The sequence below is a fragment of the Hirundo rustica genome, chromosome 9, assembly GCF_015227805.2.
Source record: "Hirundo rustica isolate bHirRus1 chromosome 9, bHirRus1.pri.v3, whole genome shotgun sequence".
NCBI lineage: Eukaryota > Metazoa > Chordata > Aves > Passeriformes > Hirundinidae > Hirundo > Hirundo rustica.
Window position 1 is genome coordinate 29233233 of NC_053458.1, and position 20899 is coordinate 29254131.

The window sequence follows — 20899 nt, forward strand, 5'->3', positions numbered from 1 at the left end:
CTGCGTTTGGTTTCGGGGGGGGGGGTTTTGTGTGTTTTTTGGGGTTTGTTTGTTTGTTTTTGTTGTTGTTGTTTGTTTGTTTGTTTGTTTGTTTTCTTTTAGTTTCATTCCCAGGCGCGTGGCGAAGAGCATGCATTGGAGGAGGGCGGGGGGCGGGGGGTGCAGCCGAGGTGGGGTCGGGCGGCGGGCGGGTCGCTTGCGGGGGCGGCTTCTAGCACTTGTCGTCCTCCTCGGTGTCGCTGAGCACGTCGATGCTGGCCCCGCACACGACGCCCTGCGCCGCTCCTCGCCGCCGCCGCCGGTAGTGCCCGTTGGGCATCTGCCACCCGTGCCGCAGCGGCGGCGCCGAGCCGATGGTGTTGGAGCGGCCGAGGCTGGTGGCCACGGCCGCCTCGAAGGTGAGCGTCTCCTCCTCACCGCAGTCTGAGGCGTGCGAGTCGTCGTGCAGCGCCAGGTAGGGCTCCGAGATGTAGCGCTGCGGCGTGGACTGCCGGCTCTGCCTCCCCGCCGGGGAGCTGGAAGACTCCGCCGGGCCGGCCGCGTTGGGATCCAGGGCGGAGGAGAGCAGCGGCGAGCCGCCCTCGCTCTCGTCGGCCGGAGGAGAGGCGTCCCCGGCGTGCCGCAGCATGGAGGCGTAGGACAGCAGGGGACGCGGCTTGGGGGGCACCGGCGGCAGCTGGCGGCGGCCTCGCCGGGGCGTGCTGGTGTCCGAGACGGAGGGGATGGAGCTTTCGCTCAGGGAGCCCACGCCCTGCAACGCACCGGGACGCGCTGGGGAACGCGGGCAGCGCCGCAAGGCGCCGCACGCCCTCCCCCCGCAGCCTGGGCTCCCGCAGAATCCGCTGTCCCGAAAGGGCGATTCCCGTTCCGCCCCTCGTCCGCCCCGCGATGCCTGCCGAGGGCAGGGCGCATCGTGGTCAGCAGCTTCCCCACAAAGGCAAGCCCGCGGGCCGGCGCCGGTCTCTGCGGCGCCCAGGGAACAGCACGAAGCTGTGCCAGGCCAGGGTTAGGCTGGGTATCAGGGAAAAGCGCTTCACCCGGGAGAAAAGGCTCCCCAGGGAAGCGGTCGCGGCACCGAGACCGACAGAGCTCGAGATGCGTTCGGACAACGCTCTCGGGCACACGGTGGGATTCTTGGGGCTGTCCTATTCAGGGGCAGGAGTTGGGCTCGATGATCCTCGTGCTCTGTTCCAACTCAGGATAACCTGTGGTTCCGTGCTCTCGGTGGTCAAAAGCGAAAAGCGCCCCCAAAGAAGAGAGCTGACGGCTCGCCATCTGCTCTCCATGGGTGGCACTGCCATGGATGGCTTCAAGCTCACTCAAGCACTGGCACCTCCAGGCTCCTGTAGCTGGGACACCCTGACCATGGCATTGAGAGGGTGCCGTGGCAGCAAGAAGATCAGCATGGGATCAAACCCTGTCCCCAAACGCTCTGCAGGGTGCCTGAGCGGCCCCCAGCCTGCTGAGCTCAGGGGAGGCACAGAGATGCCACCACCAGGAGATGAGACGGTTCAGAGCTCCCAAACCCGGGGCTCATCTTCCCCGTTTTGCCAAGGAGCTCTTTTTTCCCCGCGCTTCCCTTCATGCTTAGGAAGGGATCTCTGTCACCCACCTGCCTGCTGGGTGTCTGTGACCTGCCCTCGCTGGGTGACCGGGACTCGCGCCGCCGCTCCGGCGACTCCTCCTGCGCCTGGGGACTCCTCTCCTCGGAGTTGCAGCGGGAGATGTCAGGGGACAGCAGGTGCTTGCGCTCTTTGGACCGGCCCCGCTCCCTGCCCGAGCGGTGCCCCTCGGACCGGTGGCCTGCGGGACACCCACGTCAGTGCCCGCCAGCCCCTCCGCAGCAGCGGGGAACGCTCCCCCGGAGGGCTTCTGGGGGGTTTTTTGGGCTCACCCGAGTCGGCGTTGAGGCGCCGGGCGGACAGCTGGAGCGAGGAGTGGTAGCTGCGCCGGCGGGACTTGTAGGTGTTGTCGCTGCTGCGCTCCATGGAGAACTCATCCAGCCAGGAGCTGTTGGGCCGCTTGTCCCGGATGGTGGAGAAGGATCTCCTCATGGAGCTGGTGTCTGTCACCACCTGCAAGCAACCCCGGCCAGCCGGGGACAGCGTTAGCGCCAGGCAGGGCCGGGCGTCAGGAACAGCCAGCTGACCCCCACCACGGGGATCGCCGCCCCGTGGGATGGGGAAATTCGGGGTGGGGGGCAGCCAGCCTGAGAACAGCACCCCCCGATAATCTCTGCACAGATCAGGGGCAGGAGGAAAGCGGGGTTCAGCCTCAGGGCTCGTGCGCTCCCCTTCCCCAGGCGGCTGGAGCCGTGTGCGCAAGCACAGCCTGCGGATCCAGGAGCTGCAGGGAGAGCAGCGGCACCTCCCTGTGCTGTGTGTGGGGATACGGGGGGGGGGCCAGACCACTGCCCCCCAGGCTGCCCCCCGGCAGGGTCAAGAGGAGCAATCACTGAGAAGATTGCCGGCGGAGAGGGGTCCCCCAGTGCCCCTTGCTCTGTGTTCGTTTTTCCAGCTGCCAACGTTTTCCACACGCCTCCCTACTCTTCCTTTAATGCCACATCTCATTCCCCTGCACTCATTCCCCATCTCCCCGCTCACTCTGTTGTTTTATCCTCCCTTTCCTTTTCTTTCTCCCTCCCATGCTTTTCCTCCCCTTGTTACAACCCCGTGTTTTCACGTGTTACGGGGAAAGCATCACCTCCTTCCACACTTCCTTTGCTTAATTCTAGCAGCTCTTTGCCACTGCAGACTCAGGCTGTTCTCCACCTCCCCTCTCCTCTCCTGCTCCCATCCCCTCCTTCTGGCCATCTCCTTTGGTGCTGAATGGCCAAGGAAGCCCATGAGACAAAGCCTCCCTTTGTCTTCACACCCCCCACCATGCGCCGTGCCAGGACTCGGTGCCTGCACCAAGGCGAGAGAGCGGACCCAGAGACTCCACAGCAACACCAAGCCCCAAAAAACATCTGCGTCTTGGGGGAGGCTGAGCACAGGACAGAACAACAGAGAAACCAGGCAGACAGATGAGGAGGCGAGATGTGGCCTGGGTTCCCCTGGACAGACAGAGAAGTGCACGCATTGGGACAACGGGAAAGGACGGAGGAGGCGTTTCATCACCTGCGGTCATCTGACAGCCGGGCTGGGCCTCCGCAAACCTCAGCCAGTGCCCGGGGCCCGAGGAGGGGAGGGGGCGTCCCGCCGTGGGGAGAACCTGCCGCCTCCTGGCGTGGTCCTGGACCTCCCCCACGAGCCGGGAGATGGACCCCCAAGCTGCTCCCTGCTGCCAGAGTCCCCCTTGCAGGGCAACAGCAGCTCTCCTGCTCGTGCAGCACCCAACGAAGGGGAGAAGCTCCGATACCGGGCAGCTGGGGCTCAGCACAGAGAGAAGCCCCAGCGTTATCTGGCAGGCTGTGATCGGACCCGGCACCTGTGGGGGCTTTGCTTGGTTTTACCTGGGGATCCACAGTGAGACGAGGCATGGAGGAGGCCCTCCCAGAGACAGCGTGGTCCTGAGTGTCCACGGGAAGGTAGCTGCCACGGTTAGAGGGCTGCACTCTTTGAAACTCCCTAACCTCTGGCTCCTGGAAATAAACACACAGCCAAGCTCTTGGGATGGGCTTGGAGCAGGGCAGCACGCTGCCTCGGCCCTCTTGGCAGGGGACGGCCCTGCTTGCTCAGCCAGGGGCAGAATTTAAGTTGGCCGAAAACAGGTGGTAAAACACCGGCACAGGTTGCCAAGAGAGGTGGTGGATTCTCCCTCCCTGGAAGTGTTCAAGGCCAGCTTGGATGGGGCTCTGGACAACCTGATCTTGGTTGAAGATGCTCCTGCCCATGGCAGGAGGGTTGGAACTAGACGAGCTTCAAAAGGCCCCTTCCAACCCAAACTATTGGATGATTCTACGGAAAACAGAGTCTAGGCCATTAGAATTCATCACATCGCCTCTGAAAAATACTCTCCAGTCCACAGACCCCGGGTGAGCCCTGATGGGGTGCCCCAGGCTTGCCCGGTGGCCAGCTGCCCCTGCACCTCTACAGCGACAGTGGGAACCCTGCCTGGGCCTGGGGACACCCTGGCCGCCCAGGGTTTAACTCCTCCTTTTGCCAGGAGGGCACAAAATGGATAGGATTTTGTCTCTGACCCTGCTGCAAAAGCTTCCTGGCCACACCTCTGTTAAAAGAGCACACACTGCCCCATAGCACTCACAGGCTTTGGCTAATTCCCAGTTTTTAGGGGACGCCGTGGATGTTCGAGTTCGCTGGCCGTGTCGAGGAGGCGGGCACAGAGTGACCCTGGAGGTCACTAGAAGGTGACTTTGTGGGGGCAGTCTCACCTGCCACCTCTCCTCGTGGCTGGGGTGGCCGAGGCAGGGGACACCTGCCTGTGTCATACACAGGGTGATACTGAGCTACAGACCCGTGGGGACACGGACTGGGCTGGCGGCACCACGCCGCGCCGGGTGGCGCAGGGACACGCAGACACGGAGATATAGAGAGATGTGTGATATATATAGACGTGTGATATATATAAATATGTGAGAGATATATATATGCACACACAGACAGACAGGCTGGCACGTGTGTGAGGCCGGAGAGGGCCGCTCCTGCTGGAGACAGTTGGACAGCTTGGCTGGGGGACTGGGGACACCACCACTGACAACAAAATGGACACGAATCCGAAAACATCAGATACCATCACTCAGCACGGGGTAACCCACTGACATGAGTGCTCAGTGGCAAAAATAGCCTGTGGAGAGAAGGACATTTTACTGCAGGACATTGGTCACGGCTCTCGCCCCAAAAGCACTTGTGCTGCCTGGCCCCACGGATCAGGGCAGGGCCAGGGACGGCTGCTCTGCGTCCCCAGCGCCAGGGGCGAGGGGCAGAGCCCCAGCTGGAGGACATCCAGGGCTATTTGTCGCCTGCTCCGGATCTGTGCGTGACCCAGCAGCTGCCATCCCTGCGCCGTGCTCGCTCCCCGCACCTCCCCGTGCCCGCCAGCATCCGTGCTGGGCCTGCAGAGGAGCAGTGCAAGACTTTACCAGAGACTGGTGCTCCTGGAACTGCTCCTGGGCCGGATCCATGCACGCCAGCTGGAAGATCTCCTGCGGCGAGAGCGGGCTCAGCGAGGGGAACCCTCCTCGGCTGCTCCTGCAAACACAGCCCAGCTTCAGGGAGGCCACGAGCCGGGTGCTGCCATCCCTGGGATCACCTCTCCAGCAGCTCAGAGCTGGGCAGCCCCGTGCCTGCACCCCGGCGCTGCTGAGACCCCACGTTTGAGACAAACTGCAGTGGTGCCCCGAGTCCTGCAGCAGCAGTGGGACATCCCAGGAGCGGTGACAGAAACCTTTATCGCCTCATTCCCACCAGCCGGGGTGCTGGAATCCACCTCTGACCCTGCACTGCTCAACCGCTCCTGGGGTTCAGCTTCACCCCTAGCTGAAGAGTGCCAGGATGACCCTGCAGGAGGAGCATCCACAGACCCCTGGCCATCCCCTTTTGCCACCTCGGCTGCTGCTGGTGATGCTGACACACACCAGGCACCTGGAACCCTGCAAAAGCTTTGTGCCAGGAGATTTCTCCTCGCTCCCAGCAGCAGTTTAACCCTCTCTGCAGCCCAGTGCCAGCTCCAAGAAGGAAACAAGGGCTGCGGGAACAGAAAAGCGGCAGGCAGCACTCACAGGCCCGAGAGGGTGTCCTGCTGCAGGTACGGCAGAGCCTTGGCGTTGGAGATGATTTCCTGCGGCAGAGAGGACGGCTCCATGCGCTGGAACATGGGGGCATTCTTCTGCATTGGAGAAAGGGAGAAACTGAGCCTGGAGGAAACGTGGGTGAACATCCAGTGCTTCCCCAGCCAAGCTCCCAGCACTCGCAAAGAGGACACGCTGTCAGGGACTGAGGGTGATCACAGACACGCCCTGTAGACCCCAAACCCCGACCTGCACCATTGTTTTGATCCCAGCTGGCTGCATGTTTGGTGGTGAGAAGCAGAGAGGGTGATCTGAACGTCCCCATGCTGCCCTGGCTGAGCCTCACCTGCTCCTCCAGCTGCTGCCGCTGCTTCTTCGCCTTGCTCTGCTTGTAGTAATCCATGATCATCATGGCTGCATATATTTTCCCAACAGTCAGGTCAGAGGCTGGCAGCATGAGAAGGAACAAAACAGGGTCACTTGTGTCGTAAGAGAAGGCACCAGCGTGGGTCTTGGGAAGAGCCCTGCTCTGGGAGACCCTGGTGACCCTCAGGCTCTTCTCGCGTTCCAAGGGACAGAACAGACTGCTGGGCACCCAGACACTCCCCACAGAGACAAAACAGATGAAGATGGCTTGAAACCATCATCCTGAGCCACCGAGGCTCACACGTTCTCATCACACCATCAGGTGTGCCCAGCCTCCCTCCCTCCTGTGCTCCAGAGAGGATTTACAGGAGACTGTGGCTTTGGCAGGAGCAGATCCCTACAACCTGGGGGGTTTTCCAGAGAGTTCACAAGCAGAACAAGGCAGGACAAACCCCTTCACCACTTATCCCCGAGCTGGGGATAGGTGTGGCTGGTCCCCACCTCCCTTTGGGATGAAGATGCTGTGGGGATGAGGGGGACTTGAAAGCAAGTACAGCCCCTCCAGAGACTCACTTTTTGGCATGGGTACCAACAGGTCGAGCATCTTCTGGGATAGGTGAGGCCAAATGGTCAGGATCTCCTTTTGAAGCTCGGAGTCCAACTGCTGCCAATCTGCACCACCTTGGACAGCAGGGAGCAAAAACGGCCCACACACATCAAACCTCGGCCCCCAGGGTCCAACCAAGCCCCCTTTCCCACCCTGAAGTGAGCTTCCATCTCAGCATCCATGTCTCTGGGCTGGGAGGGCCATCTTGCATCAGCGAGCCTGGTCTCCTGCTCCCACAGGAAAGCTTTCCTACCATCCCTTCCATCTGTGCCTCCATCTCCCCAGCCCCTGCCCTCCCACTCAAAGCTGCCACCTTCAAGCTTGCCTCGGGTCCGTCTCCGCAGCTCCCATCCTACTCCAGCCCACACACACCTGCTGCTGCCCCACTTTCTTTTTGCTGGTGAGCAGACCATGTGCTGGTGGAAGAGCAGCTCCGCTCGGTGAATCCTGAATTGCTCGGCGAGGCAGTGCACGGAGAGCGGAGCTCTCTGGACAGGGGTTTGCCGAGCTTAGGAAGCCCCAGGACCATCAGAAGCTGTCAAGGTGCCCCTTGAGAGTCCCTCAAGCACAGGGCAATTAGGGTGAGCTGTAGGAGATCCGGGTTCAAATATCTGCTTTGTCTAGAGGGGCTTGAACCCATCGCTGCTGTCGGAGCGCTGGGCTTTGGGCGGTATCTCGCCCTGGGCTGGCTTTTCTGCCAATGGCTGTGCTGCTCCTAGGGGATGTTTTATTGGAAATGCCATGTTTCTGCAGGAAGTTTTTGATCTGATGAATCACGGCCTTTCCAGCACCAACAACAAAGCAGGTTTTCCTGCTCTGAACATTTTATCTTCCCTAAGAGAGAGGTTTCTTTTCCCCACAGCCCAAGGAAGCCAAGCACATATTTTCCATCCTTGGCTTGACTTTTTACATGAGGAGGAAAGGGAATTTTCTCTCTCCTCCATTATGCAGTGGACATCAAGCTGTTTCTTTTCCCTAGAAACAGCTTCTGGTGAAGAATTCTCTACCTCTTCCCTAAAAGAAATGGATTCTTAAAAAAAAAAAAAAAAAAGAAAAAGAAACTGGCAGAAATTTGCCTCTTCAAGGTGCTTGCTCCCATCCATGTGCATCCGGGCTCTGGGCAGCCAATCCCAAAATAACTGTGAGGTCCTCAGCCCGGCCAAAGAGAAGGGCACTTTTTGCAGGGTGATGGGACAAGGAAGAATGGTTTTAAGGTGCGTGAGGGTAGATTGAGATTGGATATTAGGAAGAAATTCAGAAGGTGGTGAGGCCCTGGCACAGGTTGCTAAGAGAAGCTGTGGATGCCCCGTCGCTGGAAGTGTCCAAGCCCAGGCTGGATGGCTGGTGGAAGGTGTCCCTGCCCACGGCAGCGGGGTGGAACAGGATGTTCTTTAGGGCTCTTCCCAACACAAACCGCCCCGCGTTTCTACAAAAGGACGACGCAGCCCTGCTGGCTCCGTCACCTCTCCGCCGCAGCCTTTACCTTTGGCAATTTTGATGTCCAAGGCCGTGCGGATCAGCGCCATGAGGGTGGAGGTGAAGTGGACGGTCATGTCCTCGGCCACGGGCATGTTCATCAGCACCAGTCTCTGCGCAAGAGAGAGAAGAAAACAGCGGACGGAAAACAATATCGAAAAACACATCGACCAGGCTGGAGGAAAAGAAATTAAACATTAAACAAAAAAAGGGGGGGGGGGGGAGGGGAAGAAAAAAATCAAAATTAAAAAAAAAATAAAAAAAATAAAAAAAAAATAAAAAGCAACAAAGAGTGTCAAAACAGCACAGCCAAAAAAGAAGGGCGAGGATCACCCCACCGCCCCCACCTCCCCGGCTCCTTCCACCCCAGGACACCGGCTCACTGCCTTCCAGGGCTCCTCCTGCGCCCCAGGAACGGCCCCTGAGCCCCCTTCCCCACGGCTGCCACAGCACGCCCTGGCACTTTTGGGAAGACACACCTGCTCCATCAGGGACGCGGGCATGTGGGATGTGCGGGAAGGGGAGACGGGCTCAGGTTTCCGTTCCCGGGTGGTTTGGCTTTCCAGCTCTCAACCCTTCCCGCCTGGGGCAGGGGAGAGGAGGGTCCCTAACCTTCAGGGACTTCACATCGGCTGGATTCCTCTAGCATGCTACATCCTGGCACTCCCTTTTTGCGTCTTTCAGAGATGAAGTTTGCCAGCACATGCAGGGGGGTCCAAATTATCCATGGGTGGGGAAGGGAAAGGAAGGGGAGGGGAGGGTGGGAAAAGTGCAGAAGGAAAGAGAAAAGGGCAACCAAGGCAGGTTAGACACGCCATGCTCCTTCCCCACCCTGGGCAGGCGGGGTGCAAACCGAAGTGACCAGATCCACTTTCCAGAGAGTATATTTTGCTTTGTGAATACCTTGGGTCAGCCCTTCCCTGCCCATTCCTCTTCACCCAGCTTCTCGTGTCCCTTTCCTGCCTTCGAGCCTCCCTTTTTCCCCCTGGAAAAGTGTGATGGTGGACGTGTGCCAGAGAGGCTGGAAGCATGTTTGGAGGTGTGCAGGAACCCCTTTGTGCTACCCCTGCTAAAAGGCCGAGAAAATCCCTAATTTGCCCCTGGACAACAGATCCTCCTGTAGCTCAGGGCGCTGTCCTGGCAGCTGCTGCCCTCAGAAATCCATGCAGCTCCCACGGCACATACTCCACGGTTTCCCACGCTCCTGATCCATGCCTATGCTGACAGCTGCCACTCCGGGTGGGACAACTCAGAGCTGCCTCTGGAAGTCCCCTGGCTTTGCCTTGCTCAAGCCATCCCTGGGATAGCCCCTCCTCACGCACAGCAGGCCTGCTCCTACGGGATTTGTCCCCACTGCCCACCTGCTTCCCATCTCCAGGGGCTTCCGTGCCGGCTGGGATCAGGACGGTTCCAAGCCGCCGGGGACGAACTCCCAAGGACACCTCACTCTCCTAACTGTGCTACGGGGCTGCTCCTCACCTCACCTCACCTCACCTCCTCCAGCCCTCCCACTTCCACACTACCGCTGATCCTGCCCCTGCCTTTCCCCTGGGAGCCAGCTGCCAGCCACCGCGGCAGCGCCAGGGGCGCGGGCAGCGCAGACCAGGCAGCGCGGCCAGGGCTGCGCTGGGCACGCCGGGCTCCCCCAGGAGTGAGCCAAACACACGTTGGACACCCCAACAACTCCCCGGCTTCCCCGGTCCCGCCTCCCGCAGGCGCCCCGGCTCCTGCTCGGCTCTAACCCCCGGAGAAGGAAGGGTTGATCTACCTTATAGGCCACCTTGGAAGGACATCTCTTGCCGAGGCCTAGCGGTGGTGACATAAGAGTCAGCATTTCATACATCTCAGTGTAATGGATTCGGCCACTGCTCATGGAGGGGGGAAGGGGAGGGAGGGAGATGCAGAGAGAGGAGGCATTCCCGGAGAGCGGAAAAACGTACGAACGAAAAATAGTACAGGAGAAACAGGAGAGAAAAAAAAAAAACAAAAACAAAAACAAAAAAACAGAACAAAAAACAAACGGACAAACAGGAAAAGAACAGGAAACCCGTTAATCAAGGCAAATCATACATGAGAGACTGTCCTGATGTGGATTTATAGCACTGCTCACACAGACCCAGGAATGCTGGCGGAAAGCAACTCACCCCTCTCCTCTCTGCTGCTGGCCTCAAGCGCCTGTCTCGCTACCAGCCTGGGACGACTCCTCTGGTCTCAAGCCCTCTCCTAAAGCCCTCCAGCAGCCCCCACCTCGTCCCACAGGTTCCAGGGCTGTGTGCGAGTGGTATAAATCAGATACACGGCACTCGAGCCATGGGTTATTTGAGATTAGGGTGCTTTGCACCACGGTGCTCTGTGGCCTCCGGAGCGTCTTCCCTCCCGGGGGCGTGCCTGGTATTGCTTGGCATGGCCACCTAACCCATAGCCAAAGGCTGTGTATCCCCAGCTCGTGGGGTCTATGCAATTGGGAGGCAGCATCTTGCATAGAAGGCAGTGGGCCAGGGTCACTTGTCAAAGGAAGATGCCCAGTTGCTTCCGTCTGGCCCTGCGGATGGACCACTTCCCCACCATGCACCAGTGCAAAAGGCATGCTGAATCGGCTGGAAAAAAAAAAAACGGGAGGAAAAGTCGGGCATGCCATGCTCCCGCCCTGGCTCTCTCCCACATGCGGCTGCAAGTTCCACCAGGTTGGAGTTTAAAGAGTCTCAGCAGAGGCAGCTGTTTGGGCCTTCCAACATTTGGGGTTCGTTTGGGTTTCCCACGGGAGCGGTCAGGGCGGGACCCCCCCCCCCCCCCCCCCCCCCCTCCTCCCCCTGCACTCCTCTGCTCCGTAAGGACCTGCCTGGGATTGCTGAGCAAAGAATGCCACCAAAAACGGGGCACCCGGGGCTGCCCTCTGCCAGGCTGGGGTAGCTGGGCTGCATCTCCCTCCCTCTGCACGTCCACATCCCCCAGGGATCCTGGGCTCGGTCACCTCTTCTTCCCCCTTGCACCTTGCACTGCAAGGTTCGGGATGGTCAATGGGCCGGGGCAACCTCGTGGCACCAAAGGCATCGACCCTCACTGCTGGATCCACCCCTGTGAGAGAGGGCGCTGCCAAAAAACTGAGCATCCCCACGGGATCTTGGCTTCTTCCCTAGAACGTGCTCAGAGCAGCGTGGGAAGGGGAGGCGAGACCTCCCTCTCCTCAGGGCTGGGAAGCAGCAAGACCCCCTGGTCAAAAAGGCCCCTGCCAGGATAAGCCCTGACATTTCAGATGTGAACAGAACTGGTGGCAGGAGGTGGCTGGCGTGCAGGCAGTCACACCCAAAAGACGGTTGATAACAACACTGGAGAGTGGTAAGCAGGATGATCAAGAGGAAATACCCAGGAATCTGCAAGCGCCACCTTGGCAGAGCTGGATGCGCACCAGCTCAGGGCGAGATGACTAAAATTTTCATGTGTGAATTCAGTGCAAAAAAAAAAGGAAGCAAGACGGCGATCTTCCAGCCACCCTTCCTGGCAGGGGGAATTTTGGGGAACCCAGCACAAAACTGGCCCTGCCTTTCCTGCTGAGCTTCTCCACACAGTGACGGAGGAATGGAGTCCACGGAGGGAAGACTCTGTGCCAGTGATTGAGACGGATCCCGTGAGAACTGCACACCTTGCTGCTCCTCAGAGCAGAGACCTTGGAGCTTTCTGAGCAGCGCAGCGGTGCCCAGACACCACTTCCCCACCGAGTGAGGCACGGGCAGGCACGTGGAATGACATCCATCTGAGCAGGGTGACTCCCAAGAGCTGGTCCAAGCACGGGCACGTCCGGGATGGGGGATGTGACCCGTCTGTCCGTGTCTGGACAGTGGTGTGACCCGTGGCCACAGCACTAGGTGGCCTGGAAAACCACCAGGGACTGATGGCCTGGCCCTGAGAGAAGCCTGTGAGTAGAGGCAGAGGGGGAAATGTGGGAGACAGGACATCTGTCCTGCTGTGGTTAGGAAATAAGCACTTTGCCACACGAGCTGTTAGGAAGGGAGCACCAGGAGTGCTGTGAGAGTAGATTCAGGAAGAGGTGGTGTCCACAGGGACATTGTCTGTGGAGCATTCACCTGGCAGGCAGGGCAGGCTCGCTGAACTGAGAGGTGTGCAAGCTGACTTGGCATTTTGGGATCTGGCAAGATGCAACAGCCACATGGATTCTTTTTCTTTTTTTTTTTTTATCTTTTGGGAATGGTTCCAGGGCAGTAAGAACCCCAGAAAATTTTGTGTTCTTGAAATATCTCCTGCACAGGGAGGAGGAGAGCGAGGTAACACAAGGTAGAGATGGGGACGGTCTCCCCCACATGACAACAGAAGCTGTTCTCAGTACTCCTTGCTTCTCTGCCTCTCCTTGAGTTTATCCAGCTTCACCGCTCTGCCCATCCACAGTCAGCAGAAATCCGATGGCTCCGGGATTCCCTCCTCCAAGGAAGCATTACAGGTGAGCCCTGGTGATCCAGCTTAGGAGAGCAGCAACTGCCAGAGGAGCCCTGCTGAGGAGGGCTCACCACTCCTCCGAAGGTGTCTTCTGCCTGCAGGGACCTGAGCAAGGGTCCTCAGCCAAGCTGCCATCTTTTGCCAGGGATGCAGCAGCAGAGAAGAGCGGAAAGACTCCAAGGAGCCCTTCCTGGAACAGATGAGCCATCTGAGATTCTTGCAAGAAATCCCCTGTTCCTAAACACATCTTCCTAAATGAGGTGACCAGCCATCCGGGCCTCGTCTTCTTCGCGCTGCTTTGCCTCCGGCAAAACCGTCCCCATGCCCAGCTGTGGAGGGTGACAGAGCTGTTCCAGGGCTATCAGCTGGGAGAAAAGCCTTCCTGATGTTTCCAGAAGGACGTGTCGACTACGCCACGCTGCAGCAAGGACCCCTCCTCCTCTGCAGAGGCAAGAGCGAAGGGCTGGGGCTCTCCGAGTTCCCTCGTACAGCCCGGATGCCATGAGGGACGCAGAGGGAGGAGCAAGCTCTGTGATTCATCCTTTTGTGCCCTGGGCACAGACAAAGGTGTCATGGCACTTCAGAGAATGCGGCAGGTGCAGGAGGATTTTGCTCAACTGTCACCCCAAAATAAAATTTCAAAAAAACTCCTTCAAGCCAGAGAGAGACACAAGGAGACAAAATCGCTGCCCTGGACTCATGGCCAGCAGCCAGGAGCTGAGCTCAAGGGAGAGGAGCTGCCAAGCTCCAGAGGTGTGCCCTGGTGTCACCATCTCCCGGGCAGATCCAGCAAGCTACGTGCAAGACTAGCGAGAGTCCTGCTGCTCAGAGACACAGCCGTTTGTCCCCCAAAGTGCCACGCTTGAGGACAGGGCTGTTGGGTACAGCACAGCGTCCCCCAGGAACGGGGGTCACCCTGGCCTCCTCGTCCTCCCCCAGCCCCCCCTGTCCAAAACAACAGTAAAGTCCCCAACGTCCTCCAGCCTTTGCTCCCTCCTTCCCTCCTGAAGAGCAAGCCCTCCCAAAAACCCCGCTGTCCCACGTGAGGTGCTGTGGGAAGTCGAGCAGGGACAGTGGCACCTGGCCTGGCGCCCCTCGGGGCTCTCTGCACCGGCGGAACCGGGGCGGGGGGCAGGCTGGGGGGCACAATTTGTCAAAACCCACCCCAGGAGGCTCTGAGCCCCCCCTGGCCCCACTGATGCCTCCCCTGCAGGGGCACAGCTGCTGGCTCTGGGAGGCAGTGGACCTCTTTAAACTCGAAGGAAAGCAACGTCAGGGTTCCCTGGGGAGGAGCGGTGGCAGTGGAGCGGGGGAAGGAGGGGTGGATGGTGTGTCCCGTGGCCAGGTTGTGGCGGAGGACTGGGAGGCAAACCTTGCACGCCACCCTGTAGGGGCAGTTCTCTCCTAGGCCCAGAGGAGGCGAGATCACCCGTACTAATTTGTACATATCCTTATACGAGATCCTGCCGCTGCAAAGGAAGCACAGGTGGGTTAATAGGACACTGAGAGGGTGGAGGGGAGGATGGAGAGCTTAACGGGGGGATGCTGGGGCCATCTGTGGGGCAAGAGCCCCAGCAGAGCACAGCTCTTCTCCTTCTGGCTCTGTCAGACCCAGAGAGGAGAAAGCTGTGTGCATCAGCTACTGCCTTTTCCACCATGAGAGCTGGCTCGTATCTCCTCACGCTGCCCCATCTTCACCCTGCAGAAGGGCAGGTTTGGTGGTGGGCACCACCCCGCGGCCCTTCCTCATCGTGCCCCTGACCCCTGCGCCTGGTGGGAGAGGGCTGGCATTTCAGACGGGGTGAGCCTGCAGCTTGGTGGAGTTCTAAGCCGTGGAGCTGTGCCCGGTCACGTCACCAGAGCCCCTGCCCTCACGCAGCCAACTCTCTGAGACCCACGGGGCCCCAGTGAGAGCGGCAGCCGAGCCACTCGTGCCTCCAGGATCTGGGGAACCTGAGACGGGGAGGGATAATGTGACCAGCTGGCGGCTGTGGCACCTGGGGCTCTCCAGTCCAGCCCTGCGCTCTGACCACCAGCCCGGCTCTGCCAAGGGTGCACATTATTTAGAAGCAAACCTTCCCAGACACACGCACCCCCCTTTCCTCCCACGGAAGCACATCCGCCCAGAGCCGGTGCAGCCATCCCAGGATACGGCCGTATCCTCCCGCACCGCCGAAAACAAGGAAGCAGCCGAGGCCAAGAGCTGGCAGGAGGGGGTGCAGGATGCTGAGCTCCCCGCTCTGCTCCAGCCCAGAGCCCTTCGGGAAGCGTGGGGTGGAAGTGCTGAGGTGCAGCTGCTGCAGCCTCCCGGGCATCCTTGGACAAGCTGGGAGGGAAACCACGCGCGGAGGCAAAGAGCGGCGCCGCCGTCCTACCCGGAGCCTCCTCCTCCGGTTCCTTTCTCCTTGCCCTTCTCCCAACCCCTCTCCATTGCTGAAGAGCCAGCCAGAACCCAAGCACGTGGACAAAACCCATCCCTGCTCCCCCCTGGTGCTGGATGTTCTCCCCATGAGAGCCCCGTGTGACGGTGGCACCGTCGGGATGCGGTGGGAGCTGTTGGGATGTACTCACCCGTTCCCGGCCTGGCAGCGGGGCCAGGGCTGCCACCGCTGTCTCCCGTGTCCCCTAACCACTGGCTACAAGCATGGCTCGCTCAGGAATCAGAGGGGCCCATGGCATGGACAGGACAGCTCAGGTGTGTGTTACACCGGCTCCCGGATGCCGAGGCCGCCGTCACGGGCGATGGGAGTGAATCAAGAAGTGAAGAAACCCTTCCCCAGGGCCACCCCACAGCGAGCAGCTGAGTGTTTCACTGCTCCACCTCCTCTCCTTTCTCTGGCTGGAGCTGATATTGGGCATTAAAAAATACCTCAGTTGGGGCCGGTCTCCTGAGGGCGGGACACGGAGGCAAGGGGGCTCCGAAAGGAGCGTGCGGGGCGGCCAGGACCAGGAGTTAAGATGGCACAGGCTCCCTGGCAGTGGTGGATCACGGCTCCAAAGAGTCCCTGGGCTCCGGAAGGGGCCACATGAGGCACCCTGGTGGTGCTGGGGCTGAGTGAAGGGCAAGCACGTTCCCAGAGCTGCCGAGTGGTCCCCCATTGCTCTAGGGGTGATTGGGACCATCCCAGGAGGAGGAGCAGTGGAGAGCGAGGCCTCTGCAGCAGCAGCAGCAGCAGCAGCAGCAGCAGCAGCAGCAGAGCCAAAATCTGGCCACCCAGGGCCCTGTGAGCCCATTCCACTGCTGGGAACAGGCTGCTGCCTCCAAACGTTCTCCAGGCTGCTGCCTCCCAATGGGAGCCCTGTTCTACAAAGTCCTCATCAGCAAGGGCAGGAGGGCAGGAGCCAAAGCCCTCCCATCTCCAGAGGGGTGAGTGGGCTGGCCAGCACAGAACACAGCTCCCCAAAACACTCCCCAAACAATGTCCTCTGCAGGTGGTTTGGCAGGAGCGCAGCAGATCGCCACGGGCGGGAACAAGCCCCGCTCAGCCCTGCCCTTATCAGGAGCTGTGGGTGCTGGGGACCAAGGGATGGAGCCAGTCTCAGGGAAAAGGCTCCCAGCTGGTGCAGGGGGATGGGAAAGGAGGCTGAGAGGGATCTGGAGAGGAAGAGCGGGAACGTCCAGCACTCAGGATGAACACCCCGTGGCAAACTGAACATCGCCCAAGACGCCTGTGCCACCAACCAGGACAAGAACCAGCTGCTGCCCCTGTAGCCACTGCAGGTGACAGCAGCACATCCCTGACTATCCCAGACACCGCTGAGAACTACAGTTCCAGCAGGAGAACGCAGAGACCCTGGTTTAAAACCAGCTCTGAGAGGCTGCTTGGGAGAGAAGGAGCTGGCTACATACCACGCTGCTCGGTCATACTCTGCCCAGATGCGCACAAACTCATCCAGATGGTGAGGGCCCAGGATGGAGGAATCCCGTGTCAGGTATTCAAAGTTGTCCATGATGACTGCCACAAACAGGTTGAGCATCTAAATCAAGGGGGAAAAGGCAGAGAGAAAGGAAAGTGGGGCGAGAGGGAGCAGGGAAGGGCAGGGAGAGAGAAGGAAGAGTGATTGCGGGAAGGTGATGGAAGATGGCCAGGGGTGTTGACAAGGGGGATCCCCAGAGCCCTCAGAGGTGGCAGCTCACCAGGAAGGAGCAGAAGAAGATGAAGGACACAAAGTAAACGTAGGCCAGGTCGGTGCCGCAGCGCTCGTTCTCGTTCTGCCCGGACGTGGCCGTCGTGTCCGGCTCGCAGCCTTTGCCCTCCAGGCAGGACAGCATGATCTCCTGCCACGCCTCTCCGGTGGCACTCCTGTCCCCAACACAGCCCCGTCAGCAGCTGGTGGTGGCACGAGTCGGGATGCCCCCGGGAGGAACCTCACCACTCCCTGCCCGAATCAAACGCATCTCCGGCATGCAGAGGAGGATTTCCCACGGCTGCTCACCTGAAGAGGAGCATGAGGGAGCCCAGGAAGCTGCGGAAGTTGTTGTGCCGGTTAATGTGGCTCTCCTCATCTAGTTTGATATTGCCAAAAACCTACAGAAGGGAGAGAAAGGGCTCAGCTCTTCAGGCAAGAGCTCACCAGCCAGGGAAGCAGCTGCTTCCCGTTCGCATTCCGGTCCCTGACAACATTCCAGGTGAGGTTGGACAGGGCTCTGAGCAGCCTGATCTAGCTGAAGATGTCCCTGCCATGGGGCTGGGCAAAGTGGCCTTTGAAGTCCCTTCCAACCCAAAGCATTCCCTGGCTCTGTGATTGCACGAGAAGTACCCCAGCAAACACAGGCTGGTGCACGGCCAGCGTGCCGGGGAGCCGGTGCCAGGCAGCCGTCGGGAAAGGAGACTCTCCTCTCCTTGGCAGGGATTTGCTGTGGGTGGCAAAGGCTGTGAGAGGCTGAGCTGCCATGGAAACGGGAGCAATGGAGGGCCTGGGATCAGCCGAGTCCAACCATTCCAATCCGTCCCTCGATGCCATCCGAGCACCACACGGCACCCAGCGACCCCAGCCACGCTGGAGGTGCAGGGACAAAGTCCCACCACCCTAGGTGGGCGCTAGGTCACGGTCCTGGACGCTCCCAGGAGCTTCTCCCTTGGTGGAGAAATGGTCTGTGACGCTGGGAGTCAGGCACAGCACTGCAAACAGGGCGAGGAAGGGCTCAGGGAAGGAGGGACAGACCCCACCACCCCCAGGGTCAAGAGAGGCAACAAAGATCAAACTGTGGACAATATCCTAACAACAACCCTCAGCCAAGGCTGTGGAAAGACATCCCGAACGTTCGTAAAGTGCCTCAAATTGGAAAAATGTGCTGTTATTACTGTTAAATATTTATTCCCCTTTCCCTGAACCTAAAAATACACCAACTGCAGAGTATATTTTCTCTGCACAGGTTTTTTGGAATGTGTAATTGTGGAATATTTTCTGCCTCCAGCTATTTTGCTCAAATAACGCCCACAGACTTTACTGCTCGGGGATTTGCTCACAATGGTGTTAGGGGGGAAAAAAAAAAAAAAGAAATGAAAAAAAAGAATCTAATACTAGCACCCGGCAGGGAGGGGGGCTGAGTCAGATGGCGGCCGTTTAGGAGAACACCTGGAGCCGGTGCCGAGGTGTGTAGGACAGGGTGGCAAAAACCAGCCACGGCACTGGAAGATCCTAAACAGCATGAGCCAGGAGCCTCTGTCACCCCAAAATCAGCTCCCGTCGGGCGCCGGGTACTGCGGCAGCTCATCGGGCCGCCCCACATCCCCGGCGCTCGACGTCGAGGACGCTCTGTCACATCTCCAGCGTGGGATTTAGTCGCAGCAGAGGCGAGCCAGCCCCGCGGCGCGTGCGGAGCTGAGGGGCTCGGCTCACGTGCCTCTTATTCACCGGCCGGAGCCTGCCAGGCTCTGCAGAGCCCCCAGCAGCTGGGAGGTCCTGGCAGGGCCTTAAATGCCAGCACCCAAACGGACCGTGGGCGGCGCAGCCACGGGGACAAGATGGATGGCAGCCGCCCAGCTGAGCCCCCAGGGCCACATCTCCAAAGGGGCCAGCTGGGAGGGCGGTCGTGGAGCCTGGCTGAACAAGCCCACGGCCGTTTCCCCGGGGCTCGTGGCCCCGCAGCTCCCAGAGAAGCTGTTCCACCCTCGGCACCTTCCCGGCGCCGCGATGCCAGGCAGGCACAAGGCTCGCTCCTGTGCGTGGCCGGGGACGGGCTGGGCTCACCGCCTGTGCCACAGAGTCGCACACAGACAGGTCTGTCTCACCTGCATCCCAATGATGGCGTAGATGAAGAAAAGCATGGCAATCAGGAGGCAGACGTAGGGGAGTGCCTGCGAGAGAAGCAGATGAGTCATCTCATCTATCACAGCTCCAGCCCCAGAGGAGTACAAAACACACAGGTGAGCTCTGCCGATCCATCTCTCCTGCAAGGCCCTGGGAACAGCCCGTCTTTGGGAGCAGCACCGCATCCCTGCGGCCTGGGAAGAGGCCAGGGCACGTGAGACTGACCTTGAAGGACTGCACAAACGTCCAGAGCAGGATGCGGATGGTGTAACCCTGGCGGAGCAGCTTGATGAGCCGAGCAGCCCGGAAAAGCTTCAGGAAGCTCATGTTGAAGCTGCTGGTGTTCACCAGCTGGGAGAGGATGAGAGGGTGAGAGGGAGGTGGGAGCCCCCAGCACCGCCCCACACCCTGCTGCTCCCAGCCCCTGCTTCACCTTGGTGTCCGTCAGGATGATCTCCGTAATGCTGCCGATGACCGTGATGAAGTCAAAGATGTTCCAGGTGTCCCGGAAATAATTCTGCAAAAGAAAAGAGGGAGAGAGGGAACGTGGATCTGAGCTCAGGGGTGGCAGGTCGGAAGGGCGCCAGGGGACAGGCCAAAGCTGCTCGTGGACAGTGGTGGAGACCTCGCAGCACATTGGTATGCAGCCACAGTCCAGAACACCATACTGTGTCTGAGACAGCGGCAGACCCGGACACGTCTGCAGCAAGCAGCTGCTCCTGGGAGATGATTCATGCATCCAACGGACCACCCTGGCAAATGCGAGCAGGAAAAGTAGCCACAGCCTAGGTCAGGCTGCAGCAGCTCGGCACGTTGACCTCCACAGCCAGGAGGCTGCTCTGCCCTCCGCTTCACAGACACCTGGACACATCTCAGCCCCTGCCAGTTGTGCAAAGACCAAATGTGACCGTGACTGGGGCTACTGGGAGCAAGGAGGGTGGCTACAAACCCTCCTGACAGTGGACTTTGTCTCCCATAAGCAGCAGAGAATAGCTGAAGAAAAAACAATCCGTGGTTTCAGATCCCAGATGAGCAGCTGGGAGCTTGAGGACTGTGAATCAGTCAGGGAGGTCTCACTGCTGCCCAGGTCTGGTCCAGCTGGGACAGCTCCAGGACAGAAGTGCACCAGCACCTCCTGACTTGTGGGGACAAGGGAGCACAGCCACCAGCATGTGCAGCAGCAGTGGGCTCTAGCAGAGCAGCAGCACAGAACGTGCATGGTCCAGGCACAGAGCACAAGGCAAGAGGTAAAGCAGCAGTTTGGCCTCTCCCAGCATCATCCAGCACTGGGAAGTGCAATGAGAACCAAAGGACTCCAGCCCAAAAGCCGCTCTCAGGCCAGGATCCAAAATAAGTAGCAGCAACCTCACGTTATTAACACCTTCCCTCTGTGATGTGTGCACTGCCAAAGTCCAGAGTAACACCCGGATAAAGAACAGGAGCAGGCACTCACCAGGAAGCCGAAAGCGATGATCTTGAGGACGCACTCCAAGGAGAACACCATGGTGAAGGCAATGTTCAGGTACTTCAGGGCCAGCTCATAGGTGTACGGAGCAGAATAGTACTGGTGGAAACAGAGACAGCACTAGCCAGGAGGGGCCTGCCAGCCTCTTGGCTGATGTCTGTCCCAGCACAGACCCAGCGTGCCCTAGGCTGGCTGTCCTGGTGGCTGCCTCAAGAATTCCTTCCGTTCTTCACCCCTCCCTCAGGACAGGCCTGTGGTGGCCCACATTCCTCGCCCTGGGGGCATCAAGAGCATCTCCTCCTTACTCTCTCCACCCCTCTCCCAGGACAGAATGCCACTTCTTCTAAGAAGGGAGCACAGAGGAAATCCAGATCTGCCTGCAGCAGTTAAGAGGTTGAAATAATTCGGGTCGTTTCTTCCAGAAAAGGTGCCACCTCCAGTTCGGGTCCTGGGTCGTTCCATGTGGATGTGCCGAGGGAATTCCCACACAGACACTGTCTCAAAGCCTCTCCACAACCAAGACACCCTCTGCTCCCGTTCTGATTGCTCCTACTGCTCCAAACAAAGAGGACAGCCTCACTCTGACCACCAG

At 59.5% G+C, this 20899-nt stretch overlaps 1 protein-coding gene across 13 annotated transcripts in view; it reads right to left on the minus strand.

Moving 5' to 3' along the window:
* Positions 1 to 211: 211 nt before the first annotated feature.
* The window catches only part of CACNA1E (calcium voltage-gated channel subunit alpha1 E), a 105711-nt gene continuing 85023 nt past the window's right edge, over positions 212 to 20899 (minus strand). For 5 of the 13 annotated variants that reach the window (XM_058421693.1, XM_040072449.2, XM_058421692.1 and 2 more), the window contains 17 exons: positions 20296 to 20406; positions 19276 to 19359; positions 19068 to 19193; positions 18824 to 18889; positions 17025 to 17116; positions 16726 to 16891; positions 16438 to 16565; positions 9907 to 10003; positions 8146 to 8251; positions 6629 to 6736; positions 6036 to 6136; positions 5681 to 5787; positions 5042 to 5150; positions 3455 to 3583; positions 1895 to 2075; positions 1613 to 1803; positions 212 to 751 (listed from right to left, as the gene is read on the minus strand). In XM_058421693.1, coding sequence (XP_058277676.1) covers positions 212 to 751; positions 1613 to 1803; positions 1895 to 2075; positions 3455 to 3583; positions 5042 to 5150; positions 5681 to 5787; positions 6036 to 6136; positions 6629 to 6736; positions 8146 to 8251; positions 9907 to 10003; positions 16438 to 16565; positions 16726 to 16891; positions 17025 to 17116; positions 18824 to 18889; positions 19068 to 19193; positions 19276 to 19359; positions 20296 to 20406 — 2442 coding nt within the window. Of the gene's footprint in view, positions 752 to 1612; positions 1804 to 1894; positions 2076 to 3454; positions 3584 to 5041; positions 5151 to 5680; positions 5788 to 6035; positions 6137 to 6628; positions 6737 to 8145; positions 8314 to 9906; positions 10004 to 13959; positions 14057 to 16437; positions 16566 to 16725; positions 16892 to 17024; positions 17117 to 18823; positions 18890 to 19067; positions 19194 to 19275; positions 19360 to 20295; positions 20407 to 20899 lie in introns of those variants that run through there. The other 8 variants (XM_040072452.2, XM_040072451.1, XM_040072453.2 and 5 more) reach the window with 6 other exon arrangements.